Source organism: Nelusetta ayraudi, unplaced genomic scaffold (assembly GCF_046127955.1).
Source record: "Nelusetta ayraudi isolate G7.1 ecotype Tasmania unplaced genomic scaffold, CSIRO-AGI_Nayr_v1 ptg000039l, whole genome shotgun sequence".
Classification (NCBI taxonomy): domain Eukaryota; kingdom Metazoa; phylum Chordata; class Actinopteri; order Tetraodontiformes; family Monacanthidae; genus Nelusetta; species Nelusetta ayraudi.
This window is the reverse complement of record NW_027466089.1, coordinates 2,076,128-2,089,173: the sequence shown is the minus strand read 5'-3', so window position 1 is coordinate 2,089,173 and position 13,046 is coordinate 2,076,128. Positions and strand designations below refer to the sequence as shown.

The 13,046-nt window shown below is 45.6% G+C and overlaps 2 protein-coding genes across 2 annotated transcripts; both read right to left on the bottom strand.

The window, feature by feature from the left end:
- Positions 1 to 345: 345 nt before the first annotated feature.
- On the bottom strand, positions 346 to 6,013 carry LOC142892771 (neuronal acetylcholine receptor subunit alpha-9-II). Its single transcript, XM_076033050.1, has 5 exons — positions 5,530 to 6,013; positions 3,887 to 4,041; positions 3,143 to 3,323; positions 2,684 to 3,035; positions 346 to 2,203 (listed from the first exon to the last, which is right to left on the bottom strand). Exons 1-5 carry the CDS (start codon positions 5,773 to 5,775, stop codon positions 1,437 to 1,439), a joined length of 1,701 nt encoding a protein of 566 aa, XP_075889165.1. The 5' UTR covers positions 5,776 to 6,013; the 3' UTR covers positions 346 to 1,436.
- Positions 6,014 to 8,348: 2,335 nt separating this feature from the next.
- On the bottom strand, positions 8,349 to 13,031 carry ube2ka (ubiquitin-conjugating enzyme E2Ka (UBC1 homolog, yeast)). Its single transcript, XM_076033054.1, has 7 exons — positions 12,667 to 13,031; positions 11,946 to 12,039; positions 11,335 to 11,393; positions 11,154 to 11,236; positions 10,748 to 10,847; positions 9,870 to 9,998; positions 8,349 to 9,719 (listed from the first exon to the last, which is right to left on the bottom strand). The coding sequence occupies exons 1-7, from the start codon at positions 12,727 to 12,729 to the stop codon at positions 9,645 to 9,647; spliced, it is 603 nt and encodes a 200-aa protein (XP_075889169.1). The 5' UTR covers positions 12,730 to 13,031; the 3' UTR covers positions 8,349 to 9,644.
- Between the last annotated feature and the right edge of the window lie 15 nt (positions 13,032 to 13,046).

The following is a 13,046-nucleotide window of genomic DNA, read 5'->3' as shown; positions in this document are numbered from 1 at the left end:
ACAGCAGCAGTTAATGGTTGTTGTAATTCTCTGTGTGTGTGTGTGTGTGTGTGTGTGTGTGTGTGTGTGTGTGTGTGTGTGTGTGTGTGTGTGTGTCTGTTGTTGCTGTGGGAATTGAGTGCCATCTATCGTCCCTTAAAGGTAGCGCGCTTAAAAAACTGAAAGGGATTCCCCCCCCCCCCCCCCCCCAACATCTCTGAAAGGAGACACGTACAGATTTGAGCAAAACACGAATGCAAACCAGTTGTATTTTAATTGATAATATATGTTTACCCTCAGTTAAGTCATACATAGGTCAAACAGGGACCGCTGGAGTCTCTCCCAACATTCTGTTGGCCTTTTGTATTTTTCATGTTGACAACAGCTTCCAGAAAGACCAAAATCAACCATTTGTTACTTTTCTGACATCACATCAGCATCCAAGCTACAGCTATATCTTTGTTCTGAATATGCCCAAACATCATGAGTCGAAGCCTGAAGTTTGAGTTTCAGTGTGCCTTGAGATGGAAATTCTGCAAGCAGCTTTATAAACAACCAGATATTGTTTGGTGCTGGGCGGAAAAAGACTGTTATGTGGAAAACGGAATCCCTTGGTGCTCATACTTTTTTTTTCTACACCTTGTTTTATTAATTTTTGATTATTTTCCCTTGCACGTGAGGTATTCTCAACTCATCCTTTAACCCTGTGAGCACGCGCACAGACACACTTTGCTGTGACTTTCCAACTTGAACGTATGGGTTTTTTGGTAGAGGGGGTGTCACAGTGTGCTCGCTGCGTTACATAATTGATGCTCCATATTACCTTTCATTGCCGCTGCCATGGCTGCGCTACAAACAACTCTCGCTTATCAAATATTCAATAGATATTTTGAAGGGGAAAAACTATTCTGCAGATGCCGAGCTCGCACCGGCCCTGGTACTGTAAGTCCAAAGGCATCTGGTTTGAGAGAACGATACTGACGGCGTTACCTTCACCGCTTAAACAAAGACTGCGATGCTTAAAAATAAAGTTTTAAATGATAGTACATTTGTGAATAGAAAGTCTCAAGTTTCTCAAAACAAATATTTTCACTGAAGCCCTCTAACTCTATCATCAAAATGAAAGACGGTTTATTAAATACAATAAAATGTAGATTTCTTTGAATGTTTTTATATTGCCAGTTTTCAGTATCACTGTGGCCGAACCTGCCTTGTCCAGCTCTCCTGTTATCTTGGCTAAATAAGAAAGTTGTAGTTCGGCTCTCTACAGTTGCACACTCAAGTCGAAACTCAACAGTTTAAAGGTTTTTCCTCAAAATGTGGTATTTATAAACCACTGTATTATTAATGAATGCAGAGAAACCTGCATTCATGAACTTTTCCTCACAAATCAGCCAGCTTGTTCTTGTCTGTGAGTCAAGCACTGAAAAACGAGCGTGTGCGTCGACGCTCCCTGGTCACGCTGCCTTGCCGATGATCAGGATGCTCATGAGGAAAACCATGATGAAGAAAATCCACATGAAGAACCTGTCCATCACCTTGGCGACCTTCTTCCACTCGGCCCCTTTGGCGCAGGTGGCCCTCTGCTCTCGGAAGCAGTTGGCGATGTACTCCACGTTGCGCACCAGCTTGGTGTTCACTCCTGGGATCCCGCCGCCGTAGCTGCAGAGCACGCAGGGGCCGAAGCTGACAGTCGGGGCCCGGTGGGGAGGCTTTTTGTCCTCCGGGCAGCAGGGATACTTCTGATCTTCAGGGTAGCAGAGCTCCTTCTGGTCTATCTTGCCGCAGTCGCCGTTGAGGATCCCCCCATTGGAGCCTTCGTACTTCCCCAGGGTGTAAGCAGAGGTGCGGCTGCTCTCGTCCCTGGTGATGTGGTGCTTGACTCTGGGCTTGTGTTGCGGCCTCGGGGTCTGAGGACGAGGGTGTTTGTGACTCTGCCAGTCCTGTTGACTCGCCGGTTTGCCATTCGCCTGGACCTGCTCGGAAAACTGCTTACGGTGGTTTTCATCCTGGGGGACCCTTGCTGCTGGAGACGAGGAGGCGGAGGCGCAGTTTTCACCCACTTCGTACACAAAGAAGATCTTGGACATGTAGTCGATGATGAGGACTTTGGCCCAGCGGGGAACTGGTTTGGCCTCGGCTCCACAGAAGTGGATGTTCATGATGAAAATGGTGAGAGAGGTGGAGGCAGTGACCATGGTCATGGTGGCAATGTAATACTTTCCTGTGCAAAGGATAGAGGAGAGGAATTTCTTCTTAAAACTAAATACTGTGGATATTTTTTATTTTCATGGTGTAAAAAAAAAAATGGTGCTGTATCCTCAGCATTGCCCTGAGCTAGAAGCAGCATCACCATGACAGTATTGCACGCATCACCGCTAATATTCAGGAAGTCTGACTCATCACCTTATCATCTTAGCAGCAAACATCTGCTAATGACACGCAAAAAGGCTCAGGAGAGTGCCTGCAGCAGTTTGACATGGAGTTTTTTGGAAGGCATCAAAAAATAAAAATAACTAATGGCAAGGGCAAACATTTGTTGATTTATTCAAACAAGCCGGACAACAAATTTGTAGGCAAAATGATGACGTAGCAGAAAAGTTAGTAAGGTGGCTACAGGCGCGCTTAGAAAGGACCAACAGGACTCTTACGTTCAAAGACATCACACACAGGCTGCTTTTGTATGAGATGGGTGGACACCCACCTATAAGAGGCACGCTCTCAGACGGAGGCATGCTCTCCGCCACCATCAGCTGAAACACGGTGAGGGCCAGCAGGACCGTCACCCCCAGGGACACCTTCTCCCCAGAGTCGGCGGGCAGGTAGAAACCCAGAGGGGCCAGGAAGGAGATGAGGAAGCAGGGCAGCAGGAGGTTGAAGATGTAGAAGGAGGAGCGGCGCTGCAGGAGCACCGTGTAGGTGATGTCCGGGTACGGGTCGGCGCAGCAGCCGTACATGATGATGTTCTTGGTGGCCGGCATCCCGTGGCACTCCCACTCCACGTTCTCCACAAAGTCGGAGAGGTCGCCGCTGTCCATCCCCATGATGATGTCCACCTGGAATTGGATGAGGCAGAGAGCTCCATCGACAGGCACTTTGAAGGGGAGGTAAATTCATTAAAAAAAAAGCAGAGTGCAATTCAGGACCGAGAAAGTGCAAAAACCTGGTTGCCGTTGTACGTCCAGGACCCAAAAGTCAGGTTGCACTCCTGGCTGTCAAAGGGGAAGTAGGAGACGTCCACCACGCAGGAGCTTTTGGTGATGGCGGGGGCGTCCCATGTGATCTCGCCGTTGTAGCGCAGTTTGACATTGGTGTCCATCGGCCCGGAGAAGTCGTCGTCGGCTCTGCAGCAAATCCAGGCGACACAGAGGGACGACGGTCACGAGGTTTTAATTGCAACACCCTGCATATGCATTAGTTCCATGCGAGTCTTTTAGGTTTCGACAAAAGCAAGAAGGAACTCTTGCAAGCTGCCCTTTAAAGCCACAGCTGCACCCGTTGCTAAAGAGAACAGCAGGGTAGAAGCAGCCTCATCAGGTCTGGTAGGGTTGAAAGCTGCCCTCAGAGGAAAAGATATTTCCACTTCACTCGTGACAGGTTTTGGCAGCACATCAGGGCTGACAGTATCCATCTGAAGAGGCCTTTAACACCAGCGGGAATCCTTGAGCTCTTTCCCAGATGGGTGGGTGACAAAAATCTAATCGATGTGGGAGAAGTTCCATCTGTTGTCAGGTTACTGGGCTACAAGGCTTTAGCGCAGAAAAAAAAAAAAAAAAAAAAACACTCACCACATGCACTACAGCCAGGTCCCGGACTCCAATGACCCATAACGCAGTGAAAGTTTATGAAATGCAGTACATTTCATGGCGATGTGTGTTTGTGAGAGACAGACCACGTGAAGACGTACTTGTTGTAGAGAACCAGGTCGGGCCTCCACACCAGGCTGCTGGGGATGTGGATCACTTCCAGTCCGTCGTAGTCCTCTTTGTTCCAGCGGAGGTAGGCGTCGTTCCACTTCTGCCTGATCCACAGGTAGGCGATCAGCACCTGGTTCCTCTCGTCCTTGACAAAGCGAAGGGACACCGACGCTAAGCGGGAGCGTACGTCCGTTTCATTTCTGCGGTTCCAGTCAACTGTCTGAACACGAAAACTCTGGGCAACAAAGACACTGTGACGTGTACACACACTTGAAGAGCGTGCGTGCGGTCCTAACTGATTATCCTGCTGACACGTTGCAAGTGTGGAAGCGCTGTGTTCTGGGTGACAAAGCACTGATATGAAAAAACATATTTCAGGATTTTAACGCTTCATTACAAGCAGAATTTTTAAACCATGCCTCTGCAGCGCCAGAAGAGGGGGGCCGCCGAGACTCTCTACTCTCTACTTATGGATGTCACAGTAATAAAGTAATATTAACATTAAAAAAAAAAAAAAATAGACCCCACGCACAGAAAAGAGGCAGGAGAGGAAGCACAATTTGCACTGTAGCTCTACAAAAAGAAACTGCAGACTAATGTAGAGGGAAAAAATCCATCACTGCTTGTCAGAGGCTGGAAGAAGCATTGTGAAGCTCAGTATTGACACTGCCTCAGCCATAGTACTGCTAACTGATACTGCAGTTGTAATCACCATCTTTCAGCGCTTCTGTGGATAAAGTACAGCGATTCCCCACTCTGTTATTATTGACTCTGTGTGCAAAACAACCGAGACAGACAAGTCACTGGTTGATTTGTAGTGCTGTCCATGGTGCTGGCGCTACCACTAAAGTTTTTACTTTTCTTTTACTTTGCTGTGCTATGATGAATATAACTTCACTGAATTAATCTTATAATTATTATGATATAAAACAAAATTAAGTATAATTCTGAGAGGAGATCTGACAACGGCATTATAACTTTGTCAATAGATCTCTACTGATAGTAATCGGCTACTAATAATGTCTAAGTACAGAGCTCTGGGAGGTACCGATGCACCTTAAAATGAGATTGGTATTATTAACATTAGGGTGTCATGCAGTTCAACCGCAAGTTTTCTCTGAATTCCATGTCTTAAATCTCAGGGAGTTTTTGCCTATACTTAAATTAAGGATCTGTACTGATTAAGAATTCCAGCAAGAAAACTAATGCTCGCCATTACATCATTTCCCGCAGTAAAGGATTTTTTGCTATCAGTAATTTCATAGCAACACAAACAAGTGAGTCTTTGAGTAAATCCATGCAAATTCAAATTCTAATTTAAATAAATTCAAAGTCTTTGCAAACCTTTCCATCTGTTTTCTCTTAGTGTTCCCTCAATACTGTCCACTTTATATCTAGTCTGTCGTTGTGCTGCCAAACTGTTCCATCATCTTGGCTGCAATGAACGCTCAACTGCACACATGGGAACGTTTACTATAGTAAGAACAGCCCCTCTGGAATGAGATTTTTTTTTTTTTTTTTTTTACTTGACATGCTGCGGGAGTAGAACTCATACATTCACTCACTGGCTTTGAAAAGAAAAGATCTTATCGTGATGTCATGAATGTTTGATGAGCGTGTCGCTCGGACCCACCATGTCTTTAATCTGGGAGAGGGTGATCTGCAGGGTGACATTGAGGGCTCTGTCTGTGTCCTCCACAGGCCGCAGGGCGCTGGAGTAGTTCTCCATCAGGTCGTTCAGAAGCTTCTGGGCGTAGCGGCCCTCGGCTGACTGAGCCGCTGGCGGGGAAGGGGTGTGGTTAAAGGACAATTTGGCGCAAAACTCTGTCTCACTTTGGCACACAAAGAGATTTTCTGTATTCACTTCCAGCTGCAACATCCTGGAAAAACTAAAGTGCTCTTTCTGTCAAATGCTGAAATTCAATTCATTTCAATTCATCTCAAAAAGTTTTTGCTGTTGAAATGTCGCTTTCTTTCTAAAGCCGTAAATGCATGTTGAGAACAAAATCATTATTATTCTGCCTTGCAAAGCAAGTTTGACAGCCTTTTTACCCATGAGGTTCAGCACTTGCTCTCAAAATATGCCTTTCATATTCAAGAATATTGGGCTGCTGAAAGAAAAAGTAGCAAAGGATTGATTCACTTCCAGCAGCAGACAGACATTTATTTTTCTACGTACAGCAGCGTCGACTCACCTTTGGGAAGCAGCAACAACAAAAGGAAAATCAAGATTTTTCGCAGCATTTTTAAGTATCTTCACTAAATAAAAAAATTTTTAAAAAAAAGATAACCAGCTTTCTATCCACGCTTTGGTTTCCTCCCCTAACAGCTCTACATGATGCCCGTTCAACCCCGCTTGAACTCGGCTGCAGGCGGCGGCTCACAGTTTCAGCTGGAGCTCCTCGCAGCGACTGGCTTGGCAGGGGGGGCAGCGGGTCCGCTCGCCGAGACGGGGAATAAAACTCCCGCTATCACATGGCAGCAGCGCAGTGAGGGAAACAGGACGCCTCTGAATCATCGGCTAACCGCACACGCGGCTATTCACCTGTCAGTCACAGCGGCTGCTGGCTGCCCCGCCAATCACTTGCAGCAGTATGGAGAGAATCATAAACATGGAAAACCAGGGAGATAAAAATTCCGAAAAGGGAGCAAAGCTTTAGTAGATTATGTGGGGTTGAATAGCAGCATAGTTGTTCTTTTTCAGCTAATTGTAATGCAATTCCACAAGATAAGAGGAATGAGCATTATTTTTCCACAAGGCATGTAATTCATTTTAATTAATTTAATCAAACATTTACAGTATATGGGCTCTGATACACTGATGTCTTGGCCTGGATTTGCTTCTATGCATTTTCCACCCCTACAAGTTTTATTGCGTCAGGGTTTCAAGTCACCAAAAAAATTGTACTTGGATAAATCAACTGCAATCAAGTCTATATTTTCAGGTGCTTTAAATCTCGTCGTGTCAGGTTGTGATTCGTGGTACAGCTCCTGACAGACAGCTTTATAGTTCCATGGTGGAAAAAAAAAAGAACGAAAGAGCGTGGAGGAGGATGCCCTAAAATTAGCCTACGTTGGGAACACTTCCCTGCGGCAAAGCTGAAAAAAAATTTTTAATCCTAAACTCACAGAACCGTATAAAAAGGAAACCTCCAGGAACGAGTGAGAAAAGCTGCAACTAAAATCTTGAAGTCACTGTAACCTCATTGTTGGAGCAAAAATGTGGTCTAACACTGAGGTGCATTGTTCTTTCACATTTGATGCTCCTGGATCTACCGCACACAAGTAAGTGCTACTAAGAGATGGACAGACTGACGGCTTTTTCCACATTTCTGTGTATGTGTGTGCGTGTGTGTGTGTGTGTGTGTGTCTAAAACGCAGCGTTCAGATTAATGCCAGTGGCTCTTGGAGCGGTCCGACGAGACACGACATGCTACCAAGCAGACCATCTGTTCACACGCTCGCTCACAGTGTGCCCGCTATGAACAAGGTGCTCTGAAAACTACCTAACACTCCCTCATTAAGGGCCCAAAGGCAAGGCAGAAATTGCATCCTACATATGAAAAACCTCCCACACTGCAGACTCGCTGCATACAGTGTGCGAGCTCTGGCAAAGGGTGCGTTTGAGCTGGTTTGTATTTTAAAGCGAGTCGTTTCTAAAAGGAAACATTCCGTTTTCTCTGACTTTTTCTCTTCCACAGAAAGGACGTCTGAGTGGGTTTTTAAAACACTCAGAAATACAAATGACCTTAACCTGAATACAGTAAAGGACAAAGACGACTTGGGTGCACAGGAGCGTTGGTGCAAAGAACGAAGTGCCGATGTTTCACACATATTCAGCTTACACTTATACTTTATATTGAGTTATATATGATGCCCATTATTATAAAATAAGACAACCAACCTAGTGCATTGTCGCTCCATTGCTTAATCCTGCTGGCTAGTTGAATTAATACATAATTTGTGAAGGAACCTCCTGCATCATTCATCGGTAGTTATTTTGGAAGAGGAGCGGCTCTGATATTGTGCTAATTTGCTACAGAGGCACAAAAGCTGTTAGCACATTGCATGAGCACAAATCCACAAACGCAGAGTGCGGGGAAAGCCGCACTCCCAGTCTCCATAATCCATTTCTTGGTTCGTCTGCATACTCATTCTTCATCCGCGTTGGCTCGCTTGCTCCATTTTCACTGGCAAACCTAATTCCCACCAGGCTCAACCGCTGTTGGTCTTGTAAATTTAGTTCCCTCATCCTAGTTTTTTATTCAAATGCATGCGCGGCCAACACGTTGGATCTGAGGCGCCAACGCACATTAACGGCTACACTACTTATCAATGTTGTCAATGATATTAGTCAAATTGAAGGTTGACACTTGCCGCGGCGGGGGAAAATCTCCAGCGGTGAAAATGTCGCACAGGGATGCAAAGACCACAACACAGAGGACGTGTTGATTAATTTACACAGACTTTAATATCTTTATTTACAGATGAACCATTGACATATTATCTGTTGGTGTTTTTAAGACGATGCAATATTTCTTCAAAGTCATTTTTTTTTTGTAACTATTTCCATCCAGACTTAAGAGATTGTTTTACAGCTGAACCTGTGGGCGTTCTTTTTTTTGTTTGTTTTTTATCTGTTTTGATTTCTGTCTGTTTAAAAACAAGCATCCAAAGGTTTTCTCGTAGGAGGCCAGAACCAAAGATCTATGATGTGGGAAGGGGACAAGTGCAGTAAGCTGTGCGTTGAAGGGGGTGGAGGGTTGTTGGGCGCTGGTGTTTTGCTGCACAAGTTTGGGGTTTTTTTTTGGAGTTGGTCGGACGTTTGAAAGGGGGCGGGGGAGGGGGAGGGGCGTGTCACTGACAGGAATTTGACTGCTGAGTAGACAACTCAGAGAAATGATGAGCGGATAACCTGGACAGAGAAAAGAAAAAGCTTTGTCCTGTTATTGGTCTGAATAAATGTGTTTGTTACCTGCTGAAATTTGTTTCAATTTGAAATTTTAAAAAAAGAAACGTTTCATCTACCTATTTTATGTTTTTGTTAAATTTTTCAGCGTCGTAAAAAGAAAAAGTCACCAATTAATTTTTTTGAATACACTTACCCTAAAAGTATCACCCAAAATCTTTTTTTTTGTGTGTGATGACAACTGTTTAGTAAAGCAGCTCATGCATGGGGGAAAAAAAACAACAATGATAATAATCATACTGGGTCTCAACGAGCCTCCCAGAGAGTCCCCTCGAGTTTTTGTTCCTCAAATGAAAGTAAATGCACTGCATAGGCAAGAAGCTGCAGCCAGCTGCCTCTTGGACAGAGGCAGAGGCGCTGGGAGAGAGCCGGGAGGAGGGCAGATTCCCAAGTCTGACACCCCACCACCCCATCCCTCCCTCCTAGGGGGGGCGCTATGTGGTCCAACTTCTGATTGTTGCACAAAGTGGAATGGCAAACGTACTAAAAAAAAAAAAAGGACCCAGAGATGAACGCGACTGACGGAGCGACTGATTGGAGTGTGGTACAGCTGATGTGATGAGCAGACGGGAAAGGCCACATGTGGGATGGGAGGGGCGGGGGCGGGCGGGAGGCGGAGGCGAGAGCTCCACCATGAAACCGTGGCGGTGGCGGGGGGGGCGAGGCGAGGGGGGGGGGCAAAGACATGTCGAGACAGCGAGGGTTTGGGGGGGTGGGTGGGTGGATGGATGTGTCATGAAAGAGGGGACAGAGGTCGGAGAGGAAGATGACGTTGGGTTTCAGTTACTGAGCAGCAGCTCTGTCGCCGTCTCCACGTCCCAGGATTTTGACGACAACGCCACTATTACTGCATTCTGGGAAGAAAAGGAACAGGGAGTGGGGGTGAAGGAGGGTGAGGGGGGCGGAGAGCATTCAGACACTGTTTCCTTTTAAGCCGCACGTACAAAAAGGTGGAGAGAGAGAGAGAGAGAGAGAGAGAGAGAGAGAGAGAGAGAGTCGCTTACTTTTTCAAAGCCCATGGCACAGAGTTTGTCTATTTTGCGTGTGTACTCGGGACTGGAAACAGGGGCGCCTGCATAAACATGAGACCAGAGCCTCGCCGTCTGTTTGAACATCTCTTGGTTCTGCTTGTACTGTGCGAAGAACACAAACGGCACCAGGTTAGCGTTGCGCCGTCAACAGCTCAAAACAATTGGCCGCTGGCGAACGGTGGCGGAGCGGCGGCCATCGCGCACCGCCGCCAGCGGCCCACTTTGATAAATTAGAAAGAAAAACTTTTACAATAGCGAATCAAAACAGAAAAATTAACTGTTAAAACGAAATTATTTCAAATCTAGATAACCGGCTCTTCCCTTTTTTTAATTAAAATATCATCCCGCCAACAACACTGACGTCTCAGGTGCATATGACAATCAATGCTTTGCGGCATTCAATAAAACAGTGTGCTGCTTAATACTCTTTCACTCAATATTCATCCCTTGTTTGTGTTCACTCTTGCCGCACCACCATTTGTCTCGTCATATCTACTCATGACCAATCCAGACCCGTGTCACAGACTGCTGGGGCAGCAAAAATAAGCGCAGACTTGTGATATTTCCCTAAAGTCGTGCATCATGGAAACCAGCACTTTAACGTGACGAAGGAAATCCACCATCTGAAATGAATGCTGAGCATCTGGACAGAAGACATATATATAGTGATTGGACCCCGATGGTACAGAAGAACTCACTGGAGGCAAAGATTTCTTAATTAGGGAAATTCTATATACGGAGAAATGATTTCTTAGGTTTAAGGTTGGTGGCACATTATTTGTTCATCATTTTAAAATAAGACTAAAGCCTTCGCAACAACCTGGGGGGGGGACGAAAATGCACATTCCAACCTGATTGGCTACCACAGCATCTTGTGGATCATCTGGTTCTGCAGCTGCCAATAAGGCTTGTAATGACAGAAGGACCGTCCTCAGTGTCATTGCTGCTGCCCTGCAAGTGAAAGCACACAACCACAAGCGGAGTTCAACTCTCTGGACATTTTGATGAAGAAAAGTCAGCATTGCTGGACGGCAAAGGTGGAGGCACATTTATTCTTTTTTTAAAAAGTGATAAAATGTCAGAATCGATATGTCTTAATCAGTTGCTATGTCACTAAAGAGCGAGGGTAAAAGAGAAATTTGTGTTCAAAATCATAATTACACTGTTGCGTAACTCGGCTGTCGCTGTCGTTCAGGGTCTGTACTGTCAGAGCTGACTGATGGAGAATGTTAGGAATGCTGTGATACACTGACTCACCACTGGTCTTTGAGAATGTCCAGACATATTGCACCTGTGACTGAGCTGATGTTGGGATGCCAGATTTTTGTGATAAACCGCACCTGGGGGAGATATTCATAAACACAGGATGGAGAAAGATTATTTGGGCGGGGGGGGGGGGGGGGGGGGGGTGTTATCTGAAGTAGTACCGACTGCCTACCTTGGGTGGGTTGAACGGATACGTCTCTGGGATTTTAATTTCTAGCTGATATCTACCACCTGAAAGAGATTCAACATGACAAAATCAGTCAAAAACTTTCCATGACATTGTTTTTACTTTTACTTTGCTGTAAGGATGATTTACATGCAAAGTTCAACTCAAAAACATTTTTTGAAGCATCTAAAACAATCATCGCTGCCAGTACAAATAATATGGAATACAATTCAAACTGAGTTTATGGGTGTGGCGGTGATACTGGAGGCATCCAAAGCACATGCTTTCACAATTAACTTTTCGATGAGAAACGTGTAAATTATAATATATTTATCACAAGAGGTTGCCTAAAAAATATAGTGTGCACGGTTCACGCAGTCATATTTATGTGCATCATTAGATTCCGAAATGGACTCACTCAGAGTCACCTGTGATGCTTCTAGAAGGCAACAGGGGGAAATATCGTAGCATTCTTGAATAGCCTTTTAGCATGCTCTTTGTTTGTGCCAAATGTTATTTTGAATGGACAGCACTATGAAGTGGTGAGTTGACGAGACCTCCCTTAAAAATAAAGCTGCTCCCAGGGGCTTGAATGTCAGACGACACACTTAGCTCACCTTCATATGGTGTGTCAGGTGGCCCTGCGATCTCCCCTTTAAGTTCTGTGAAGTTCTCGTCCACCAGGTCGACCTTGATCTGGTTTTTGCTCGTCTGAAAGGTTTTAGAGAAACACACTAAGAGAAAGCGAGTGAGCCCAGGGGCTAACAGGCAGCCTCCAAAGCGTTCAGACCAACCAGCTCGCTGTCAAACTCAAACCTGTCTATGCAGCAGAAGTGGACACCCTCCCCCTCCCCTGCATCGCTAGCCAAAAGTTAACCTGAACTTGTTGAACACGTTATATCGATCTCCACTTAAGACAGCGGTTAAAGTTAAGATGACAGCGTTTAATGTATGCCCACGATGACATAAGGTTAAAGAGGTAAAGTGTTAGTAGTGGACGCGGACAAACCCACTCTGCCTATGCTAACACTGCTAGCTTGTTTTCCACTAGAGGGTATGAAAGGCGAGACTGTGACGTTAGCAATTTGCTAACGACCAAATCCCTCCACTGCGCCCATGTGCTGATAAACGGCTGACTGGCAGCATTTTGACTATCATTTTATTTAGCGTCAGCTCATGTGCGGTATCAGTTGAGTTAGCTACAGCTAGCGGCTTAATGAGCAGGGAGATGACAGCTGAGACAGCGACGAGTCATCCACACATCCCGTCTCGTAAGCAGAGGAGGGGGGGAAATAAAAGGGGAAGCGGTCGATGTAAATGACAAACATGTGAACCAACCTCTTCGCTTTTGAGCACTTCCTTGAATTCGCGTTTTATCCTCTGCACCGCGATGTTGGCCATGGTTTCCCCCGTGTTCCCGTTCGGTTGGGGCCTCGCGCCGTCCGACCTGACTAGCTAGCCTGGCTCTGCCGACACTATCTATCGCTGCACTTTTTTTTTGGGACACAACCTGAAAAATAACAGCTACGCCGTCGTTCGCCGCTCTGTGCCGTCTGTCCCGGTTCTCCGTATGATGCTAAAAAAAAAATTATGTTTAAAATGTGGCCAAACGCCCCTCTTTAATCTCAAATGTGTAGCACAACGGTTGGCAGAACTGAAAACATTTTAATACCAAACTGCATGCAGTCTGGGCAGAGGGGGTCATGTGATCTATATTG